We start from the raw sequence: 20,893 nt of genomic DNA, 5'->3' as shown, positions 1-20,893 counted from the left end.
TTAAACTATAAGGTCCATGTTCCATGTTTATGTTATGTGGTTAAAATGTACGAGAATAGCACTATAGTGTTCAAACATCAATACAAAAAGTTACAAAAGTGAATGAAAAAAGGACAAGTGGTAAGTATTGTGAAGAATACAATCGGAACAAACCGTAACAAAGACCAAGAGCTTCTTGACATCCTGATCCTATGTTGCAAATTCGTATTCTGTCTTGACTAATGATACCTTGGTACAAATCCTGGAAAGCAAGAAGGGGAAACATTACAAATATAATAAGAGTGAAAGAAAATTACTTAGGGGTAGCAGATAAGACATCATATCCACTATGACAACGGAGTGCCATAATATGCATGGAACCACAAACAACAACAATGAAACAATGGTTTTTGAACCCTTGGAGACTTGAATTAGGTAAACATACCTGAACTGCTCTGGATGCATCTTAGTCTTTCTTGGTGGGTTACCATCTACCTCAGATGACCTCACAGATCCGTGACTATGGCCTCAGCAATTCCAAAATTTTGTTTTATCTCATTTATAACCTATGAGCAGTTCCATGGCATTCCAGAGTTTGAGGAAGTACTAGTGTACACACTAAATCACAAGAAGCCCCTCTTTAAAGACTAGCTCATTCATGATAGACAAATATCATAACTCTAAGAGCTTCTCTTGTTAGACTTTGCTTGTGTAATAATAAATCACAATCTTAATAAAACAGAAATAAGGAGAAAATAAAACAAGACGAAAAAGCAGCAATTTGGAGAAAGAGCAGGTGAAGCTGATCTAGAGAACTGAACAGATCCTGTAAAGCTTCCAGCTGTGTTAGTCACTGGACTTGTATAAGGTACAGTAATATTCTTGCAAGATCCAAAAGGTGCTCCCTCCTGCATAATTGCAGAAATTATCTAATTGTCCTTGATCTATTCAGGTAGGTAGAAGCTGTGCTAGGATATAAATCAATCCATTAAGAATTCCATCTGATATACACACAAATGTTATTCCAACACCTTACTTTTACATGAGGGTCAGACATCTTTGGGGAAAAAGCATGTATGGAGAAGCTTATTTCAATCTATATTTTTCCAAAAGGAAATTGAGGATACAGTCAAAGCCAACCATAACATGATTTTACATTTTTGCTATTTTTAACAATAACTAAACTAAACCTTTCTCTCCTCCTGTCAAGATTAATTATCTCTTGCATTAGAGTTGATTTTAAGGAATAATTAACAAAGACACATAGAATTACATACTTTAAATTTAAAGACTCATTCAAACAGAAATATTCGAATCAAATTCATTAATGTAATATAGATATAAGTCAGGCTTGAAAGAATCACTTGTAAGATAAAATTTACGTTCAATTACATACTTTAAATTGGTCCACTTATATATTCCAATAGAAAAGGTTTTAACTATGAATCCAAGATGAATTTGAGAAAGTCGGACTGAACTTGTTCTAAATTAGGTTTCCACTAACCGTAGGAATATAAGATGTGAAATTATAAAAATAAAGAAGAAAGTTCACAAACAAATGGCATCAAGGCAATACATTTCTGGACAAGAAATGCAAGCTAACCTGGCAAGCAGAGACTGTATTGCAGCCGCACAGCGAGTGGCCGTTCATTTTATCCACGATATCGAACACGCCCCCACCGTCACTCCTCTGCATGAAATTAATTTAGAATTATGAAATGGATTTGAGTTATTTTCCACATTATCGAATTGGAATGAATAATCCAACATAAGGGATACCATGTAAAAATTAACTGCTATAAAATTAGGCAACATATTTCCTGCAGCTTTGTAACATGTGTTCACCATATCAGCAAGTGGAGCCGAATGCTCCTTGCATGAGTCAGCTTCAACCGGATATGTTGGAAAGTAGTTCTGTAAGAACAGTGATGCACTTCTAGAAGTTAGCGGCTTCGATTTTTTTCTGTGTGGACAAGAACCCCCTTGAACTCCAGGATCTCCGGCTGCAAGGTAGTTATGATGTTGTCATTTCACAACATTTACTATAATGATATCTGTGCTTCAATAACACTGCACTTACACTCATTTTCAATCATATAAGTCCACTGATAAGCGATTCCTTCTTCAGCTTCCTTAGAAGCATCCGAAGTGAAAACAAGGAGACGACGATTTGCTTGAACCATCTCTGTTACAGTGGGCCAATCTTCACCCTTCTTGGGCATATCAGACACCGGGAACCAATATTTATCTAGTCCAGCATTTGAGAACAGATTAATTAACCCCTTTGGAGTACGCACATAATCCTCAATTACAATGGTGATAATCTCGGTCGGATTTGCAGTTAAGAATGCTTCCACTTCTCTCAAAGTATTTATTGCAGGTTGCTGAAAAATATTTCAGCATTAGACCACACCAGCAAAATTATATATAGTAAGATGAATATCAAAGAGAAGTTTATAGTTAGATTACAAAGGCAGTGAAGTTGAAGCATTGCTCTCGGAATGAATGACAGAGCCAGATATCGTTCTCAAAGTCGTACATATCCAACATCAGTCCTCTCACTCCATTCTAAACACCACCCATAAAAAAATGTGTAAGAATCACTAAACAAACAAGTAAAACACAAAATTATAGATAGATACGAGCATATAATAATTAATCCCACTCACTTAACCCCTTCATCCTGAAGCTATGTAAAAGAATCACCAAAAAATAAGTAAACTATGTACATTCGAAATTAAAACAGACATTCCCTTCATCATGAAGGTAAACTAGAATCTTGAAAATGCAAAACGAAGAAGGAAACGATGTGACGTTTTGTCTATCCAAGGAATCCCACTTAGAAGACAAGAAGGAACAGCAATACATACCCTCAACTGGTTAGTAACAGTATCTTCTTGATTGTAAAAGGTGAGTCTCTGAACACCAGCCAAAGATGGTGCATCCACGATACTGAATGAATTATGGGTCATGATCCACGTGTACTTGTTGAAGGGCAAACCATTCACCTGCATGGGTGTCCCAAAAAAGAGACAGTTAATGTTGTTGTATTACATAGATATGATATGTTGTCTGTCATGTCAGATATGTGGTTGGAGGTTACGAGAGATGTAACGATGGTGGCTTGGCCTCTGGTGCAAACGGGCCGAGTCCGGCCTAAAGCAGGGCAATTGCCGCAATAGAGACCCGGCCCACAATCGGTGGCAGCTGTACATGCTTCCAGAACCTGCGAAAGTTGGTGAATTTTTCAGGTGAATATCAAAAACTGAAACGAGTTTGCATGGATCATAACTGAGTGTGAAGGAAGAGAAGGAAAAGGAAGTGAACCTGGCAATTCACGTTGAAGCATGCGGCGGAAGAGGTGAGGAAGAGGGAGAAGAAGAATGACGCAAAGATGGTGGGGGTTCTGCATTTGGTGCGGGAATCCAAGAAACGCGAGCACATGGCACCACAGCACCAGAGAGAGAGAGAGAGAGAGAGAGAAAGAGGAAAGGTTGAAAGTTGAAAGGAAAAGAAAGAGATTTTACTGTGCAAGAGGAGAGAGAGAGAGGTTGATCAAAGTTTTGGCTTTGTCACCTTTAATTTTTCTCTTATTTTGAGGCAACTATACTTAACGTTTATGTAGGTATTAGTATGTAATGATGCACTTTAATATATTATTTGAATTAAGAAGAAAAATTGTTGAGATAAATGTTTGTTTAATACAAGGCTGACAAAAGGCAGTAGACTCTTCTAAATGCAATGTGATCCGTTGGGTTGAGAGTTATCTTTTTGAATTTTCCCCACTTTTCCAAGTTTCCTCTTCTACATCTTCCACTACTCCATTCTGCTTCAAGCACTCTCTGGGATCTCTTTATTTATGCTTTTTCACGTGGTGGGGTATTCTGCTTCTGCCCAGAAATTACTGCTAGAGGTGAATTTCAGACAGTTTTATGATAGGCAACAAAGTATGGAATTTCATGCCCATTTTCACATGTCTTTCAGCCAAAGGATTTTTAATGAAAGTTTTGCATTCAAGAAAGAGCAATTCGCTATGATAAATTGGAAAGGTGTTTAATAGATTAGTCAATTCATTAATATTTTTAGGAATGAGTATTCAATTTATTCATTAAAATGATCCTGAGTGTTACAATCTTTATAAATCACTTGACGATGGAGAAATAGCGTAAATAAGAAACGAGCTTTCAGGGAAATTAAACAACTTTAATAAATATATCATGGAAATGAGTATTTTGACGAGAACGTATCATTAACTATTTATGAGAACGTATCTCAGTTTTATGAAAGCAGATAACCTTACAGAATAAATTATCAAAGGATTTATTAGATTAAAATGTATCATGCATATCATTCTCATCAAATATTGCGCTAATGAAAATTAATTTATACCCCTTGTTGTGTTGTGAAATTTGCGGTATGAATATATGATTCATTTTACTAAAATGGATGTATTCATTTTGTAAACTAGATTGTCTTAAAAGAAATTCTCTGATGCTTTCAAAAGAAGGTATTTATAAATAAGTTTATCCAAATTTATAAGAACTTCATACATTACTTTCTGCATTTTTTTTATAAGTTTTTTCAAAATTTAAAAAGTACAACTTTCATAAATTCGCAGTTCTTTCATTATAAAAAACAATTTACAAGAATGTACTTTAACTAGTAAATATTTATTAATAAACTAATAATCAAATGAATCGGCTTTTGGTATGCTACCAAAAACTTTCAATAATTTAATATTATTTCAGTTTAGTAGTATCGCACCACTGTAAATCAATAATGATTATTCACCAATTAAAATATGAAAATAGCCATAATATTCATATATGATAAAATTAAACTTAACTGAGTTTTAAATTAATTTGAATATTTTGAGCTAAGTTTACATCATTTAATCTTATTGTGAACTGAAAGACGAGCGCGTCTAAGTCATTGTGTTGTGCTTAGTGTAAAATAAAGTTACCTTCCAAAACTATGTTTAGTGTCTAAGTCATTGTGTTGTACTTTCTGTAAAATCAAATCACCCTTAAATTTTAAATGATTATATAAATTTAATTAAAAAATATTAAAATTTTGAATGTCACACAACAACAAATTTCAGAAAATAAAGATACCCAAATTGATGAAACTTAAAACTTAATTAAGCTATAAACCATATCATATTCATCATGTCTTCTACAATTTTACAGTAGCATGAGGTCACTTACAATCTAAAAAGTGTATTTTATTATGTATAAATAGATAATTTTATAAAAAAAAATCATCATAGAACATTTATACCATTAGAGATTCCACTAGTAAAATCTAAATAATATTTTGCCAATTTTAACTACTGAATCAATGAAAAGTTAGCTGTAAGAACTGTAAATGATAAAAGTGAGGTGTTCTGATTTGCACTGGCACATTCCTCTTCGGGAAAGAATAGCATGAAATTTTGATTAAGCTGATATTTTCAATTACGAATGGCAAATAAAGTAGGTTGATACTAAAATGAATTGTTTAAATGTTACCTATGCAGCAACAATTGCATGTCCTTGCTACGAACAAAAAGCTCAAAAAATACTTCTTTCCGCTACCAATGAGATTGCTTTCCCCTACGTGTGAAAGAATATCAAAGAATTGATTTTTAAACAACATTAAGCAAGCTTCTTTGCACGACCACTTGAAGGAGCCCCGTCCTCTTTTTTGGATCCAGATGCCTCAGGTTTCCGAGCCCAGACAGGGGCCCTGTCAGGCTCATAACGATAATCATAGAACAGTTCCTCCCCGGCGCAAATCCGTTCCTTTGCAAAAATGCCTACCCTATGATCTCCAGCAACCATTATAACCTGCCAGTTTAAGCATTTATACAGATTGTGAATGACACTGTACTCCTGGGAATGCGCGAATGTAAAATAGAGCTCCATAATCAACATATTAAATAAGAATCAGAACTAAGAAATACCTTCGCATAGCAATTTGGATCGGGCGAATGGTTCGCAAACTTCAATTTATCACCCTTTCGGTAAGCATCTAGAACGAACTGCATAAAACAATTTGTGGTTCATCCTATGTTTGATACATGATTAATGTAAGATGGAGAACTTTTCATGACAACAGATATATATATGTAAAAGCTTGCCTGGTCATTCAAATTAAAGAGAAAAGATGAATTTTCACGGTCATATATCTTTCCTCGCTTATCTGCTTCCCGATGAGAAATCAACTCTCCTGTATACTCTCCAAGGTATTCATGTTTACCAACACTATTCTGGAGTGTGAAAAGATTGAGTTAGGAAAAGGAAAACTACACGTGCTCAAACAAGATAATTTATTTACAGATGAATACCTTTAAGAAGGCTCCCCAGCCTGATACATCCGACCTTCCAAGAAGAACCTATGAGCATATTAGATGTTAGTTGCAGTCACAAATAATGTAAAAAAAATTATATTAGAGTATAATTAGCAAAACAAAATAACAGGCACGAAATTGATTGAAAACAAAGAATACTTTATGGGATAGACCAAAGTTCAAGCAAAATCACTCTAGTAATCTAGATTAATTCTACTATAAACATAATTTCATCCACTTCTCTCAATCTTTGATAAATATGACCTATTATTTTTTATAGAAGAATAAATTTGCAGCAAAGAGAGCAAACAAATCTTAATACATATGTAAAGATTTAAAAAAGAAAAAGGCAGTCAAAGAAATTTACCCTTTGCTGCTGTTTGAGAAGAAGCTTCATGTTTCTACATTCGTAATTGTCCCCTCTTTGGCTAGGAATCCCAAGAGTACCATCGCCACAACTGCAACCATAATTGACCCACACAGCAAAAGGAACGGTGACAACCAAATCATGAAGTAGTAATACATATTATAAGCACTTAAGAAGAAAGGCAGTGAAGTCATGAAAACAGACAACCGAATCTTTTCCTAAAAGCCGAATAATTTATTCAGATCCTTCATTGTGCGAGAACTAAAATAGACATTTGTTTAAACATTGCGGATGAAACAATCAAATCAATGGGTCATATTATGACCAAGTTTACAATGATGAGACAGCTCCAATAAATCTCAGGAATTATTTGTTTCTTGGATTAAATTTGATATTCCATAGAATACTAATACCATAAAAAAATATTGGAATATATTTAAATTTCTTTAATTCAAAAATAAAAATGTTAAAAAAAGGAATGAGATAGGTTTTATAGGATTCTCGCCCTTTTACATGAAAAAGGAAGGAGAACCTTGCAATATATATTCCTAGGAATACATCATATCAAGCAGCATATGTATATATATCTTCTTGTACTAAACCTGGGAATACTACAATCCAAACTCATATTCTCAGAAATAACAAGACTTAAAAACAACACATTCTTAAATATGCACACTCAAGGATCAACACACAATCAATCTGTTAGAATAATTATTAAGTCTACCTATGATTAGTAGAGCAGGGCCTAAAGTAGGTAGTTGTGTGTTGGGTTATCTATAATGATTGTTCCTAGCAGTCTAGGACAATCTCTTCATCTTCCATCTATCTATTGTATCAGATTTTTATCTATATAAATAATAGAACTGAGAAGGGTCTTTTCAAGCCCTTTAGAACTATTTTTCTCTGTTTTAGATCTCAAGTTGGATCAGAGCAGGTTCATCCTGCTCTAGTTTCTGTCCTGGGTTGTCCACCAGCACTGTCACTGCGGTTTGCACCTGTCCGGTGTCGTTCGCCGTTGTCTGCGGCTGTCTCGCCACTATCTGCAGCTGTCAACTGCAGTTTGAAGTTCTTCAACTTGGTTGTCCACCATCTCACATCTGTCCGCTGTTGTCCACCGCCGGCCACCGTCACTGTTCCGTCCGACGACCACTGAATCTGGTTCGCCTCTTCACGCGACAGCCAACCCCACCGGTGGGTGAATCTCCTCCACGCTCCGCCACGCGCAGCCTCTTTGTGCGCTGCGAATAGGCGCGTGTTGTCCACACGCCGCCCTCTGCTCACCGAAAAGTCGCCGCGCCACCTCCATAGCTGTCGCCCTCTACTCCTCTGTCCGTTCTGACCCTCAAAATCTTACTTTGGTGTGTCCACAAACACCCCTTTAAGAAAACCCTAAGAAACCCTCTAGGGTTTTCTGGTTCTTCACGGTTTTTCTGGTTCCTTTTCCTGTTTTTATCAAAGAATGGCGTCTGGAAGTGCTCTTTCTTTCTCTGGAAGTCCCTCAATCACTTCCGAAAAGCTAAACGGAAAGAATTATCTATGTTGGTCTGCTGCTGTGGAAATGTGGTTCCTTGGTCAAGGACATTATGACCACCTTGAGATGGATGGGAGCCAAGTACCTTCTGACAAAGCTGAACAATGGAAACAAGCTGATTTCCAATTGTGTGCCCTATTGTGGCAATCTGTGGAACCCCGGCTTTTGATATCTCTGAGAGCATTCAAGACATGTCACACTTTTTGGAAGAAAGCTCAAAGCATTTATGCTAATAATATTCAACGTCTCTATGATACCGCAAACAAGCTCCCCTGTCTCAAAATGACAGACCATGATATGGTCTCCTTCATGACTGAAGCCCAAGCAACTGTGGAAGAATTGAGAATGTTCTTGGAAGTGGAATCTTCGGAAGATATCAAAAAGAAGCTTGACAAGTATTATATGGTGATGATCCTCCGTGCTTTGCATCCAGATTTGAATCACATCAGAGATCAACTTCTGACAAGTCATGAGGTCCCTTCCTTGGAAGCCTTGACCACACGTCTTCTTCGTGTTCCGGTGTCTCAGTCTCAGGAAGCTCATGAAACAATGGAACCATCTGTCATGGTTGCCACGCGAGGAAGAGGAGGACGTGGCACTAGAGGAGGAGGACGTGGAGGTCGAGGACGTCCACAGTGCTCTTACTGTAAGAGGGTGGGTCACACCCAAGAAAACTGATACTCCTTGCATGGCTTTCCTTCAAAAACCGCAAATATCTCTAAGGCTGAAACTTCCACTTCCAACTCCAAGTTCACTGAGGAAGAGTATCAAGAGTATCTGCGATTAAAGTCTAACAGTTTGGCGCAATCATCTCAGTCCCCAAGTACGTCCACAGCTTGCATTTCTCAATCCATGGAAGGTCTAAATTCATGGGTAATTGACTCGGGTGCTTCTGATCACATTTCTGGTAATACCTCATTGTTCTCAACCCTTTCCCTCCAAGAAAAACCCCATTTCATTACCCTTGCAAATGGCTCTAAAACTTGTTCAAAGGGAGTGGGTGAAGTCTCCTTGTCTCCCTCTCTAACTCTGAAATCTGTTCTTTTTGTTCCTAACTGTCCATTCAATTTAATTTTCCTAAGTCAGTTAACCAAAATGTTACCTTGTTCAATAACTTTCGATTCAAAATCTTTTGTTATACAGGAGCGTGGCTCGGGGAGACAGATTGGAGAAGGATATGAAGCTGGAGGTTTATACCATTTTGGATCTCGTCCACGGGTATCTTGTGTTGCAGCTCTTCCCCCTAAAGTGTTACATGATCGGTTTGGCCATCCTCACTTGTCAAATTTAAGAAAGATGTGTCCTGAACTTAGTGGTCTTCAGACTTTAGAATGTGAGTCATGTCAACTAGGAAAACATGTTAGATCTGTCTTTCCTAAAAGGTCTCAATCAATGTGTACTTCTAGTTTCTCTATTATTCATTCTGATGTCTGGGGACCTAGTCGCGTCTCTTCTTTTGGTTTTAGGTATTTTGTTACTTTTATTGATGAGTATTCTAGATGTACTTGGGTTTATCTAATGAAAGATCACTCTGAATTGTTACCCATTTTCACATCTTTTTTGAATGAAATCAAGAACCAATTTGGTAACGTAATTAAAGTCTTAAGAAGTGATAATGCTAAAGAGTATTTCTCATCAACTTTTTCTTCACTTCTTAGCTCCCATGGTATTTTGCGTCAGTCCACTTGTCCTCATACACCCCAGCAAAATGGTATAGCCGAAAGAAAAAATAGACACTTGGTTGAAACGGCTCGTACCCTTTTGCTTGGTGCTAATATTCCTGTTCATCACTGAGGGATGTCATCTTAACTGCATGTTTTCTTATTAATAGGATGCCTTCCTCCTCTCTCAATAATAAAGTCCCTTTCTCCATTCTCTTTCCCAATGATCCTCTTTTTCACACCTCTCCTCGAGTCTTTGGTTGTGTTTGTTTTGTTCACGACATGTCTCTGGGGCTCGACAAGCTCTCTGCTCGTGCGATCAAATGTGTCTTTTTGGGCTATTCTCGACTTCAAAAAGGGTACCGGTGTTACTCTCCTGAAACCAAAAAGTACTACATGTCTGCCAATGTTACCTTCTTTGAACAGACACCTTTCTTCTCTCCCTCTGTTCAAGATGTTCATATCCTCCACCAGGTCCTTCCTCTTCCAGTGGTTGAGTCTAATATCTCCAATGCCTCAGTCAATCCAAGTCATGCCCAAGGTCCTCTCAAACCTTCCTCTCCACATACTGATATCCTTCGACACAGTACCCCGGTGAGTAATCCTCTTCCAGAAAATGGTGGATCTCCTCCTTCAGATTCTTCTCCGTCACCATCTCCTGTCACGCCTCCTGGTGAAGATGATTCTGGTTGGCCCATTGCTCTCAGAAAAAGTACTCGTTCCACTCGAAACCCTCATCCCATTTATAATTTTCTTAGTTATCACAGAGTGTCGCCCTCCTTTTATTCCCTTTTATCCTCAGTATCTCCTGCGGTTATTCCTAAAATTGTGAAAGAAGCACTTGATCATCCTGGATGGCGACAAGCCATGATTGAAGAAATGCAGGCTCTTAACCACAGTCATACTTGGGAGCTTGTGCCACTTCCCCCGGGCAAAAAGGCTGTTGGTTGTCGATGGGTATATGCAATTAAAGTCGGCCCTAATGGTGACATTGATAGGCTCAAAGCCCAGCTGGTTGCAAAAGGGTACACTCAGGTTTATGGTCTTAATTATTGTGACACCTTTTCTCCCGTGGCAAAGATGACTACCATTCGATTGTTCTTTGCAATGGCAGCCATTCGTCATTGGCCACTTCATCAGTTGGATATCAAAAATGCCTTTCTCCATGGTGATCTTGAGGAAGAAGTTTATATGGAGCAACCTCCAGGGTTTGTTGCTCAGGAGGAGTCTGGTATGATTTGTAAATTGAACCGATCTCTATATGGGCTCAAGCAATCACCACGTGCTTGGTTTGGAAAGTTTAGCTCCATTGTTCAAAAATTTGGACTAAAACGCAGTGAAGCAGATCATTCAGTCTTTTATTATCATTCGTCTACTGGAAATGTGTTTACTTGATAGTATATGTTGATGATATAGTTATTACAGGAAATGATACTGTTGGAATATCTCAATTGAAGGAGTACTTGTGTAGACATTTCCAAACAAAGGATCTTGGGAGCCTCAAATACTTCCTAGGCATTGAAGTAGCTCAGTCAAAAGATGGAGTTGTAATCTCCCAAAGGAAGTATGCTCTGGATATTTTGTAAGAAACAGGTATGATTGATTGTAGACCGGTTGATAGCCCTATGGATCCAAATCAAAAATTAACAACAGAAGAAGATGAATTATTCTCCGACCCGGAGAGATATAGGAGGCTAGTTGGAAAACTAATCTATCTCACTATTACAAGGCCGGATCTATCTTTTGCAGTTGAAGTGGTTAGTCAGTTTATGCAAGCTCCATGTGTTGGCCATTGAAATGCTATCATTCGCATTCTAAGGTATGTGAAAAAGGCTCCCGGGCAAGGGCTGTTATAGGAAGAAAAAGGAAGCCTTCAGGTATCAGGATATTGTGATGCTGATTGGGCAGGTTCTCCTATTGATAGACGATCTACTACTGGATATTGTGTTTTCCTTCGAGGAAACATTATCTCATGGAAAAGTAAGAAACAAAATGTAGTGGCTCGATCAACAGCTGAGGCTGAATATAGGGCAATGGCTTCATTAACATGTGAACTTATATGGGTGAAGCAGTTCCTTCAAGAGCTTAACTTCTGTGGCATCCAAAGTATGAAGATGTATTGTGATAACCAAGCTGCTCTTCACATTGAATCAAATCCAGTGTTTCACGAGAGAACCAAACATATAGAAATTGATTGTCATTTTGTTCGGGAAAAATTATTGTCAAAAGAAATATGTACTGAGTTTGTTGGATCAAATGACCAACTCGCAGATGTGTTGACTAAGTCGTTAAGGAGACCTAGGATTGAGTTTATTTGTTCCAAGCTTGGTACATACAATTTGTATGCTCCAGCTTGAGGGGGAGTGTTAGAATAATTATTAAGTCTACCTATGATTAGTAGAGCAGGGCCTAAAGTAGGTAATTGTGTGTTGGGTTATCTATAATGATTGTTCCTAGCAGTCTAGGACAATCTCTTCATCTTCCATCTATCTATTGTATCAGATTTTTATCTATATAAATAATAGAACTGAGAAGGGTCTTTTCAAGCCCTTTAGAACTATTTTTCTCTGTTTTAGATCTCAAGTCAATCAAAAAGTAGGAAGCTAACAGATACAGGATCACATCAGCTCAATTTTTTCTATAAAAATCTAACTTAAGGATACATTATATGTGTGTGCGCGTGTGAGAATATAGCACACAACCTGCTCTTTGCTTACCACGATAACATAGTTAACAATAAAAAGAATATATCATTAAAATCATCCCAATCATAAGTAATCACCTCTACTTATTTTCGTTTTTTCATACCCTTAAGTCAACAATTACATTTTTTGGAAAAGAATAATTAATTCCAATGAATATAAGAAATCGTACCATCCACCTCAAATATGATAAGACCTATTATCATTTAGAAGCAAAAGGTATGAATCTTACAGATGACAGGGCAATGCTACACATACATAACCATAAACAAGTAAATCTCACCTGACCCAACAATTCCTACAGACATCTGGATCACATTCCCTATCAGCGGCAAAGCATGGACATTGTCGACTTCGGCATTGACTCTTAGCACAATGACAACCACGAAACCGATTCTTGCAACTCTTGGGGCACCTTGATAAAAAGGAGAAGCAAAAAGGAATCATCAAAGAAATTAACTGGTGTTAGGTACACATGCTGGCAGGTAGGAATGTTAGAATAAAATATCCATATAAACAGTAAGTACAATAACTCCTAGGGTGGATTTTGTTTCACAGTATCACTTTGTATTCACAAGAACCATATTCCATGAACATGTTTGGTTGGTATCTATTAACTAAAAATATTACAAAAAAAAAACTGTTTAATTTGAACATTAAAATATAAAAAAGAGAGAAGAATCTATTGTAAACAGGTAGTCATTACAGGCAATAACTTTCATTCTAAGAAGTTGTTTAGCTGGTGAGAAATGCCAAAATTAAGCAAAACGCTACAACTCTACACGCCTGTCTTCCATCAAGGTTCTATGCAGCAAAGTCAAAAGCTTACCCACAGTACTTCTCACAGCAGGTTCCATTAAGAAGACAAGGACACTGCTTTCCACAAGCTGATTGGCAACCGCATGGATTATACTGCCGGCAGGGTTGATCCTTTCTCTCTGTAATCCTTTTCCTGATGGAATGATAAGCGGCGGATTTCCATGTGTACTTCAATCGACGGACTCTTCCTCTTCTGCGTAAAAACCTGGATCTTCTTCTCACTTCATTATTACCCTTAATTTTACAACAAAAAAAGGCTTCGTTAAGCACCATTTGAAAGCTAAAAAGACCAAAGAAAAAAGTATAATTGCATTAAATCAACCTTGGAATAGCCCTCCAAAAGGGAATTTGCAACATCCCCAGGGGGACCAGACATCTTTCCTTCTTCACAATTTATGTATTGGAAAACATCCCAACAAGTCTTTAGACCATTTAAGAGATTCCTAGCTATTAAGCAACTGCAGTAAAAAGCAAAAATTGTAACTTAGTAGGCCATTGACAGAATATATGCCTAAAAGTAATCATAAATTCAAACAAGGGCAAGGATCAAACAAGACACGAGTGGGCAAAAGTGATACAATTGAAACTACATTCATTAAAATAAAGTAGACCCTAAGCACACTCTCTAATTTTCCCTATATTTATGATTTATTAAATAAAAAGTTTGAGCTTGATTTGAAACCATATCTATTCTTTAAACATCATGCTGTAATACCAGCAAATTAGCTTGTCACAACTAGTTTTCACTTATTTTCATCTTCCAAGTTTTAATAGATTTAATTGTACATTAAAATTAAAATTAACAATAAAACTTGTTAACCACTAACTTTTTCATTAGATAAGACCAAGGAAAACAATACAATATACCAATTCAGAACAGTTGCAAACAAATTTTTAGGTTCAACCAGAACTTTGGTTTCAAAATTCAATGGAAGGTTTTAGGTGCATGACGCAAACTAAAGTTTCCTTTAACATGCAACCAACATATTGAGGAATGAGATTTATTTACAAATTATTCATGAATAGTTGGTCAGTGTAACAACTAGGTAAGATTAGAATACGCAAAAGAGATGGTAAATATAATAAATATATAAATTTTATTGATAATTACTTAAAATAGTTTATCACTGATACTTTACATTTACACATGAAAAATGCTGGCAACACTATTTTGAATACACCCTGTATAGATCAGTGGCTTACAACAGAGCTAAAGGAAAGAGAGAGACAAACATGAGTTACATATAAATACAACACATCTTTCACTCAAAAAGTAATATAAACTAAACTATTCTTTCATGAACACTTAATACAACTTTAATCCCTATGTGCAAGATGACACTATTTGTTAGTTTGCTTTTATAAGATTATTTCCAAGTTGTCTCTTGCATTAATTATTTTGAACAAAATACACCTAATTACTTTATAATAAATACTATAAATTGGTAATAGGCCAAATCATTCTCTCTCCTACGAGGATTGGAGGAGATTACTTGTGCAGTTTAATTAATTACATAGAATATAAGTAAGACCAAAGTGTGATATGATGGGCTTCAGTTTTTCAATTTTGGACAAATAATGCAAATTTAATGTTACTAAATTAACAACATCCTATACATGTGAAAATAAGTTATGTGTTTTATATTTAGAAACTGAGGTAGTACACTGTCATTTGTTACACTTCTGATTAAGTTTTTAAGGAAACTAAATGACATTGCTACTGTTGCAACTTTTGTTATTACTTCACTCTTTATAAACAAAGACATTTCAAAACTTTTGGTAGATATTATTTCTAAATTTCCTTATATTAACAACATTCCAATTAGATACCAAGCACAAAGGAAACTGATTATACGCTTGATAAATTTTATGATATCAAACTCTCATTAAGCAAAATTTCTAGACTTAAAATCCAGATTCAAAATATCTTCTACAAAAAAAAAAAAAAAAAAAAAAAAAAAAAAAACTAAGCATTAGATAAGGGATTTTTCTGTTTTTACTTTATGTTTTAATGGATGTAAGCCTTTAGCCTTTAACATGACAATCCTAAATCATAACATGTTTTAAAAATTTGTTGGCCATGAATCTGAGTCTCTGTTTTTCATAATAGGTGTCTATAAGTGACCTATTTTACATAACTATTTATAATTCATAATAATACAGTTCTCTCATAAAAGCTGTTCCCCATGCATCGTGTGGGTTTAGTCTAGTTAAGTAGTAAGCCTCTAACACCCTTGTCAACCTTTCAGTTTTCGTTTTAAAATCTATGGCTTTGATAGTTGATATATAAAAGTGAGATAAATATATTACTAAGAGGCTTGTGCTTGTTTCAAGTAGCCAAGGAATGACTTTGAGATTTGTTTCAAAAATAAAATTTTAAAAAATGAAAACCTATCGACTATGTGAATTGCACATTTTGAGCCCGACCAATTATAAACAATTTGACGCAATACTACAAAATTGAACCAACCCATTCCCCATGAAATTGACTGAAAACAAGATTAATTTCATTTACACAATTGAAAAAGAGGTCATACTCTTGTTATATTCATATTAGCACTAATGACAGTACTCATGCTTTGCATCATATTATATATTTATATTTAATATTTAATAAAGAAAAATTAAGACAAGCATCCCTAATCCAAACATATGCTGACCTGTTTCTACCAAAAATCTCCATTCCTTTCTCTAAAAGCCCCTTTTCAAGAGCTTTCCAAGCTTTATTGTCTGTGATTTCTTGTTTACAAACATTGTCATCTACAGAATCTTCTTTCCTTGTGTTGTCTTCACTGCTCATAGCATGTAGATCAGTGACAATATCATTTGATGAGCGCTCAAGAGCTTCACTCTGCATTATTTACAGCTTATTATGAGTACATTCTTCCTAGATCTTGCCATGCAAAAGCAATTTGACAGATTTATGTGATAAATAATTGTTTCTTCTTTATATTGGCTATAAATGAAGAAGTAGCATAAACAACTAACACTACTTACTATGGAATCGGAATCAGAAACTACTGGTTTCTTCTGCCTTTTCTGCATGCATACTAAGACTCGTTCTGCCACTCGCTTACTGTTCCTCTTACCGATTCCTTTCCCCATGGGTTTAGCTTTAGGAGGAGCTGAGTGAGATGCTGAAGCAGCATCTCGTCCAGGACCATTCTCTGAGTCACTACTCTCAGATATGTTCTTTGCGTTAGATGAAGCACTTTCACTTTGGCTTCCTTTTAACCGCCTTTTGGCAGAAGACTTTTTCCGAGATAAAACACCACCAGAGCACTTATCTTCACCATCAGCCTGGGCAGAAGATGTTTTGGCAAATCTTTCTGGCTTAAGCACCTAAATCAAGGTTTAAGCAGATTGTGTTAGTTGCTAAAAAGAATTATAAACAAATCCCTAAGAACTGAAATGCATACCGATCGGAAACAATTTGGCCCACAGGGTGCATTTTCACTATCAGGAGGGATCCATATAGGTTGCTTCTCAGCCTGTTAAAGTACCAGGTCATTAACTCAAATAGAAACTGTACACTACTTCATAAAAGTAGCCAATAAATAGAACTTACTGGGAAGACAAGATCCTGTGAACATCCATGTAATCTACAATCAAAAACCTGCAAATAAGAATGCAGCAAAAAATGAGATATCTAGAGAAAGATAATTCAAACTATACAGTGCCTTCATGGGAAAAATAACTCACGAGACATCGTCGACAAAAGAGGTTGTCAAAAGAGTCAAGAGCCGCTTCAAGATCCTTTTCCAGAAAAGAATTTCCACTCTGAGAGTTCTCTCCAGAATCTACAGCCTTGGAAGACCCATCAGCATTGTCTTGAATACTAAGAGCTTCATACCTTGCCTGTATAAGATGTTTGATGGTGTTTCATATCTCTGTAAAGCCAGCACAAAGAAAATGGGAAACAGCTGGACGAAAGCTTACACTACGACCAGTTTTCAAGGAATGATAAAAATATACCTTAATTTCGTTAGTGTTTCTAGAAAAGCACTGAGCCAATGACTCCATAACGCTGTCAGTTAAACCGAATTCTTTGACAGTCATGCTGTAAAATAAAATCAGACACTATGAAAATCCACAAAACTGTGTCATGCAACACAAGAAAAACAATATCTAAATATTACATATACAACATGATAGTCATGAAATTCAAGAAGCAGCATGCAAACATACCAAATAAGGTTTCACCAAAAACAAAATCACAGCAGAAGGGTGCTAAATAACTGCAGAGTTTTTATTAGCTTAGTGGGATTAACAAGATTATTTGACAGGTTAAGCAAGCATATAATTTTTCTGTCAATACAAAAAGTGTATGCACTAGTTTCATTTTTCACTGAAGGATTAAATTATACATTTAACCAAATATTTTCTTTGATTTTATTCTCCATACATAGGAAATATAATAATAAGAAAATAACTGAAAGATATTGCCATCAATGCTCCAATGAAAAATACTCACAAAAGAGCAAACTTATGTAACACAGACAGTCAACAGAGGCCCAACATAAAACAATAACTTCTGAATCACACTAAAAGACAGAAAAAAGAGAGGGGGTGACACAACAAAATGGACACACTGCTTCCTGCTCTAAAAACTTAACCTGGTGAACTGGTTACAACACAGTCAGGCACACATTGAAACTTTATTTTACATCCAAACAGAAAATATCTGACAGGGAAAAAAAGACAGTGAAAGCAACCAATTATAGTTTACTAAGCTATACCAACCGAAGTATATAATCTTCTGATTCTATGAATTCTCTTTTCTCCTCTTCATCCTCCATAATTTCTTCCTCACTGTCACTGCATATAAGTGCTTCTCCACCATTTTGATCATAATAAATTCGTCTTCGGCCTACAACTGATTGATCCTCGGTCATTCTTTGATTTCTGTACCAGAATGGACACAAGTAAAATATATCTTCAAACGATCCCATTTTAACATCAAAAAACAGAAGAAAAAAAAGTTTTATAGAAATTAAATTACTTGAAAAGGAGAAACTGATATAAAAACAGGAAAAATTAGGGACTAGATAAAAAGATAAACAAAAAAAAATGACCGTTTTCTCTGCCTTTTATTTCTTTCAGTTATTATGATACATTCACCTGAGACATTTGGATTAGATTTGCAAACAGGTGGCAACGAGTCATGATTCAGGTTATCCCATAACTAACCACTAGTTAAAAATCACAACAATGACGGGTAAACAGCAAAGTAACAACCAAAGTTTTTATCCACTAGGTGAAGTCATCTATATGAATTCAATGAAAGCAATATTTCTTGTCACGAACCAAATTCCCAGAAAGTACTTTTAGATCTAGGACCTTTTCAATGATTTCTTTCACCTATAGTTTTCCTTGGCTCTCCTCCTCTACCACAGAACTATACTTCATCCAATCTACTATTCTTAATGTGTTTTCTTTTACGCAACACAACTCATTCATGATCCTAATTTGTGTTTTGTTGAATCGTCAACTACAACATCCTAATCTTTGCAACACTGGACCTATGATAATAGTGGGTAGTGCAACCTAACATAAAGTGACATACAGCACTGTAGGTGTTATAAACAAGAAAGAAAAACAGAGATTAAGACAAAACAAACCTATCCAGAAATATCCATGTAGTATAAGGAGGCAATTTTTTTATTTCAGGTAATTTGATAGGACGAACAGCATTCTTAACAGCAACATTAGACCCTAGAAGAACTGCTGTAGAACCATGGGTATCTTCATGGTAGCCATTGCTCTCTACATCACCATTACTTGCATGAACACCGTTGTGCATATCAATTGCATCTTTTTGCCTCTTTGTAAGCAGGTCTAGACTTCTGTTAGAATCAGCAACGCTGCTGTTCCTTCTCTCCATTGCCATTTTGCAGACATGATTTGTGACACCAACCAGCTTCTGTCTGTTTTCCTCTATTCTATTCTGATATACAAACCCACATTATGAGAAAAAAGAATAAGGCCCAATCGAAATCAACAACTAATTACAGCCATAAGCTCAGCTATTACACCTTTACATAAACAATCCGTTCCACAGCAACTTCTTTCTTTAAAGAATCAATAACCGGTAACACATCTTCAACAGTCTGACTCACAGCGTCCACTTTCTCACCCTGCATTGAAACGATAACACCATATAACACTCACAACTATGCTAAAAAAGAAAAGTCGAAATAAATTCCCAAGTCACAGCCAGCGTGTAGTGATTGCAAGAATATTTCATCTGACACAACACAACCAATGGAAACAGACTCCTGCTCAAAACAACCATAATCTCCGGTAACCAAAAGAACCAGGAAAGTCATAAATGTTCGATAAGCTTCCCTAAATGTTGGAAAACCAAAGCGCATCTTGAATAGCCTATTCAATATATAATGCAGTTGCATCTCCATTTCAGCCTACTTTAGGAAGCATTTACCCCAAAAGTTATGTAGCATAGTTGCGTTATATTGAAACGACACCAATAGGATAAAAACGAGACACAAATTAAAGACATAATTAAAACCAGATCGAAGCAAAACTGGAAATAACAAAAAAAAAATCGGCAGCGGAATCAAGTCAACGAGAACGAGTTTGGGCGAGGACGAGTTAATGAATGCATTTTAAGAGATAGAGAGAGTACGGAAGGATCGATGATAAGCTCCGATCTGGAAGATGAGGGCGAAGGCGAAGGCTTCGACGACGCCATTGACTGAGGCAATGGCAGCGAAGCTTATCGGAGCCGATTCGAAAATGGGAATCGGATCGAGATCCGAATCATGCAGAAGGGATTGGCGATGGTTAAGGATTTTGAGTTTGAGGACTGGAATTGGCGGGGCGAGTTGAAAGTTGAAACCCTAAGTCACGTCTCAAAATCCTTTAAAAAATAAAATTAGGGAAATGCTTTCAATTTTTTTTCCGCCGCTTTTCACGACACCTTTTCTTATTTGTTTTTCGTTTTATTTTTTTCGTATTTTTTGTTTGTTGGGGGAAGCGACCGGAATGGGGGGAACGAGATTTTGAATTTATATGCACTGTGGAAATCAACAAACCACGCTCTTATCCCCTGCGCTAATTTCCTTCCCTAGATTTCTTTTCTTCGCTTGTTGCTACTCACAACTTCAAATATTATTATCCTTCTTTCCGATTTCACAGTTCAGTTGAGAATATTAAGGTTTAAGATAGTACTTTAAAAATCAATTTATTGAATAAATAAATCTCAATATTTTTAAGGAAAATAATCTCTTACCTTTAATAATGTTTTGATATTTCTTTATAGTAAGAATAACTCTGGCAAAAACGTGATGTCATTTTATGTTTATTTTCACAAATTTATTATTAAGACATGTGAAGTGGTTTATGCGTTCCTTTCAACGAACTTATACGTGTTAATTTATGTGTTTGAAGGGGCTAATTTAAGAGATGGGTAGGAGAGGGCATATTCGTAAGAAGATGTGACGATAAACACGGTATATGGTGGATGTTTTTATTACAATG

At 36.2% G+C, this 20,893-nt stretch overlaps 2 protein-coding genes across 2 annotated transcripts; both read right to left on the bottom strand.

The window, feature by feature from the left end:
* LOC108335283 (PI-PLC X domain-containing protein At5g67130) lies at window positions 1–3,559 on the bottom strand. The gene is made up of 9 exons (XM_017571263.2): window positions 3,307–3,559; window positions 3,083–3,205; window positions 2,850–2,987; window positions 2,449–2,547; window positions 2,060–2,363; window positions 1,759–1,982; window positions 1,583–1,669; window positions 425–887; window positions 1–241 (listed from the first exon to the last, which is right to left on the bottom strand). The coding sequence occupies exons 1-8, from the start codon at window positions 3,421–3,423 to the stop codon at window positions 702–704; spliced, it is 1,278 nt and encodes a 425-aa protein (XP_017426752.1). The 5' UTR covers window positions 3,424–3,559; the 3' UTR covers window positions 1–241; window positions 425–701.
* A 1,830-nt stretch (window positions 3,560–5,389) lies between these two features.
* On the bottom strand, window positions 5,390–20,387 carry LOC108335789 (histone-lysine N-methyltransferase CLF). Its single transcript, XM_017571943.2, has 18 exons — window positions 20,040–20,387; window positions 19,429–19,530; window positions 19,015–19,340; window positions 18,137–18,298; window positions 17,369–17,453; window positions 17,096–17,251; window positions 16,962–17,009; window positions 16,813–16,884; window positions 16,391–16,735; window positions 16,054–16,244; window positions 13,716–13,851; window positions 13,404–13,627; window positions 12,858–12,989; window positions 6,678–6,768; window positions 6,308–6,355; window positions 6,101–6,229; window positions 5,924–6,001; window positions 5,390–5,807 (listed from the first exon to the last, which is right to left on the bottom strand). The coding sequence occupies exons 1-18, from the start codon at window positions 20,103–20,105 to the stop codon at window positions 5,616–5,618; spliced, it is 2,583 nt and encodes an 860-aa protein (XP_017427432.1). The 5' UTR covers window positions 20,106–20,387; the 3' UTR covers window positions 5,390–5,615.
* Between the last annotated feature and the right edge of the window lie 506 nt (window positions 20,388–20,893).

This window comes from Vigna angularis, chromosome 10 (genome assembly GCF_016808095.1).
Source record: "Vigna angularis cultivar LongXiaoDou No.4 chromosome 10, ASM1680809v1, whole genome shotgun sequence".
NCBI lineage: Eukaryota > Viridiplantae > Streptophyta > Magnoliopsida > Fabales > Fabaceae > Vigna > Vigna angularis.
Note: the sequence above shows the minus strand (reverse complement) of the source record. Positions and strands in the feature narration are given on the sequence as shown.

Excerpts from the sequence above, each read along its gene's own strand:
- LOC108335283 (XM_017571263.2), bottom strand. The coding sequence starts at position 3,423 with ATGTGCTCGCGTTTCTTGGATTCCCGCACCAAATGCAGAACCCCCACC. Across the intron at positions 3,206-3,306 it reads GCTTCAACGTGAATTGCCAG|GTTCTGGAAGCATGTACAGC; the intron begins GTTCACTTCCTT and ends CAACTTTCGCAG. Across the intron at positions 2,364-2,448 it reads GCTTCAACTTCACTGCCTTT|CAACCTGCAATAAATACTTT; the intron begins GTAATCTAACTA and ends AATATTTTTCAG.
- LOC108335789 (XM_017571943.2), bottom strand. The coding sequence starts at position 20,105 with ATGGCGTCGTCGAAGCCTTCGCCTTCGCCCTCATCTTCCAGATCGGAG. Across the intron at positions 6,356-6,677 it reads TTCTCAAACAGCAGCAAAGG|GTTCTTCTTGGAAGGTCGGA; the intron begins GTAAATTTCTTT and ends ATATGCTCATAG. Across the intron at positions 6,002-6,100 it reads TCTTTAATTTGAATGACCAG|TTCGTTCTAGATGCTTACCG; the intron begins GCAAGCTTTTAC and ends TGTTTTATGCAG.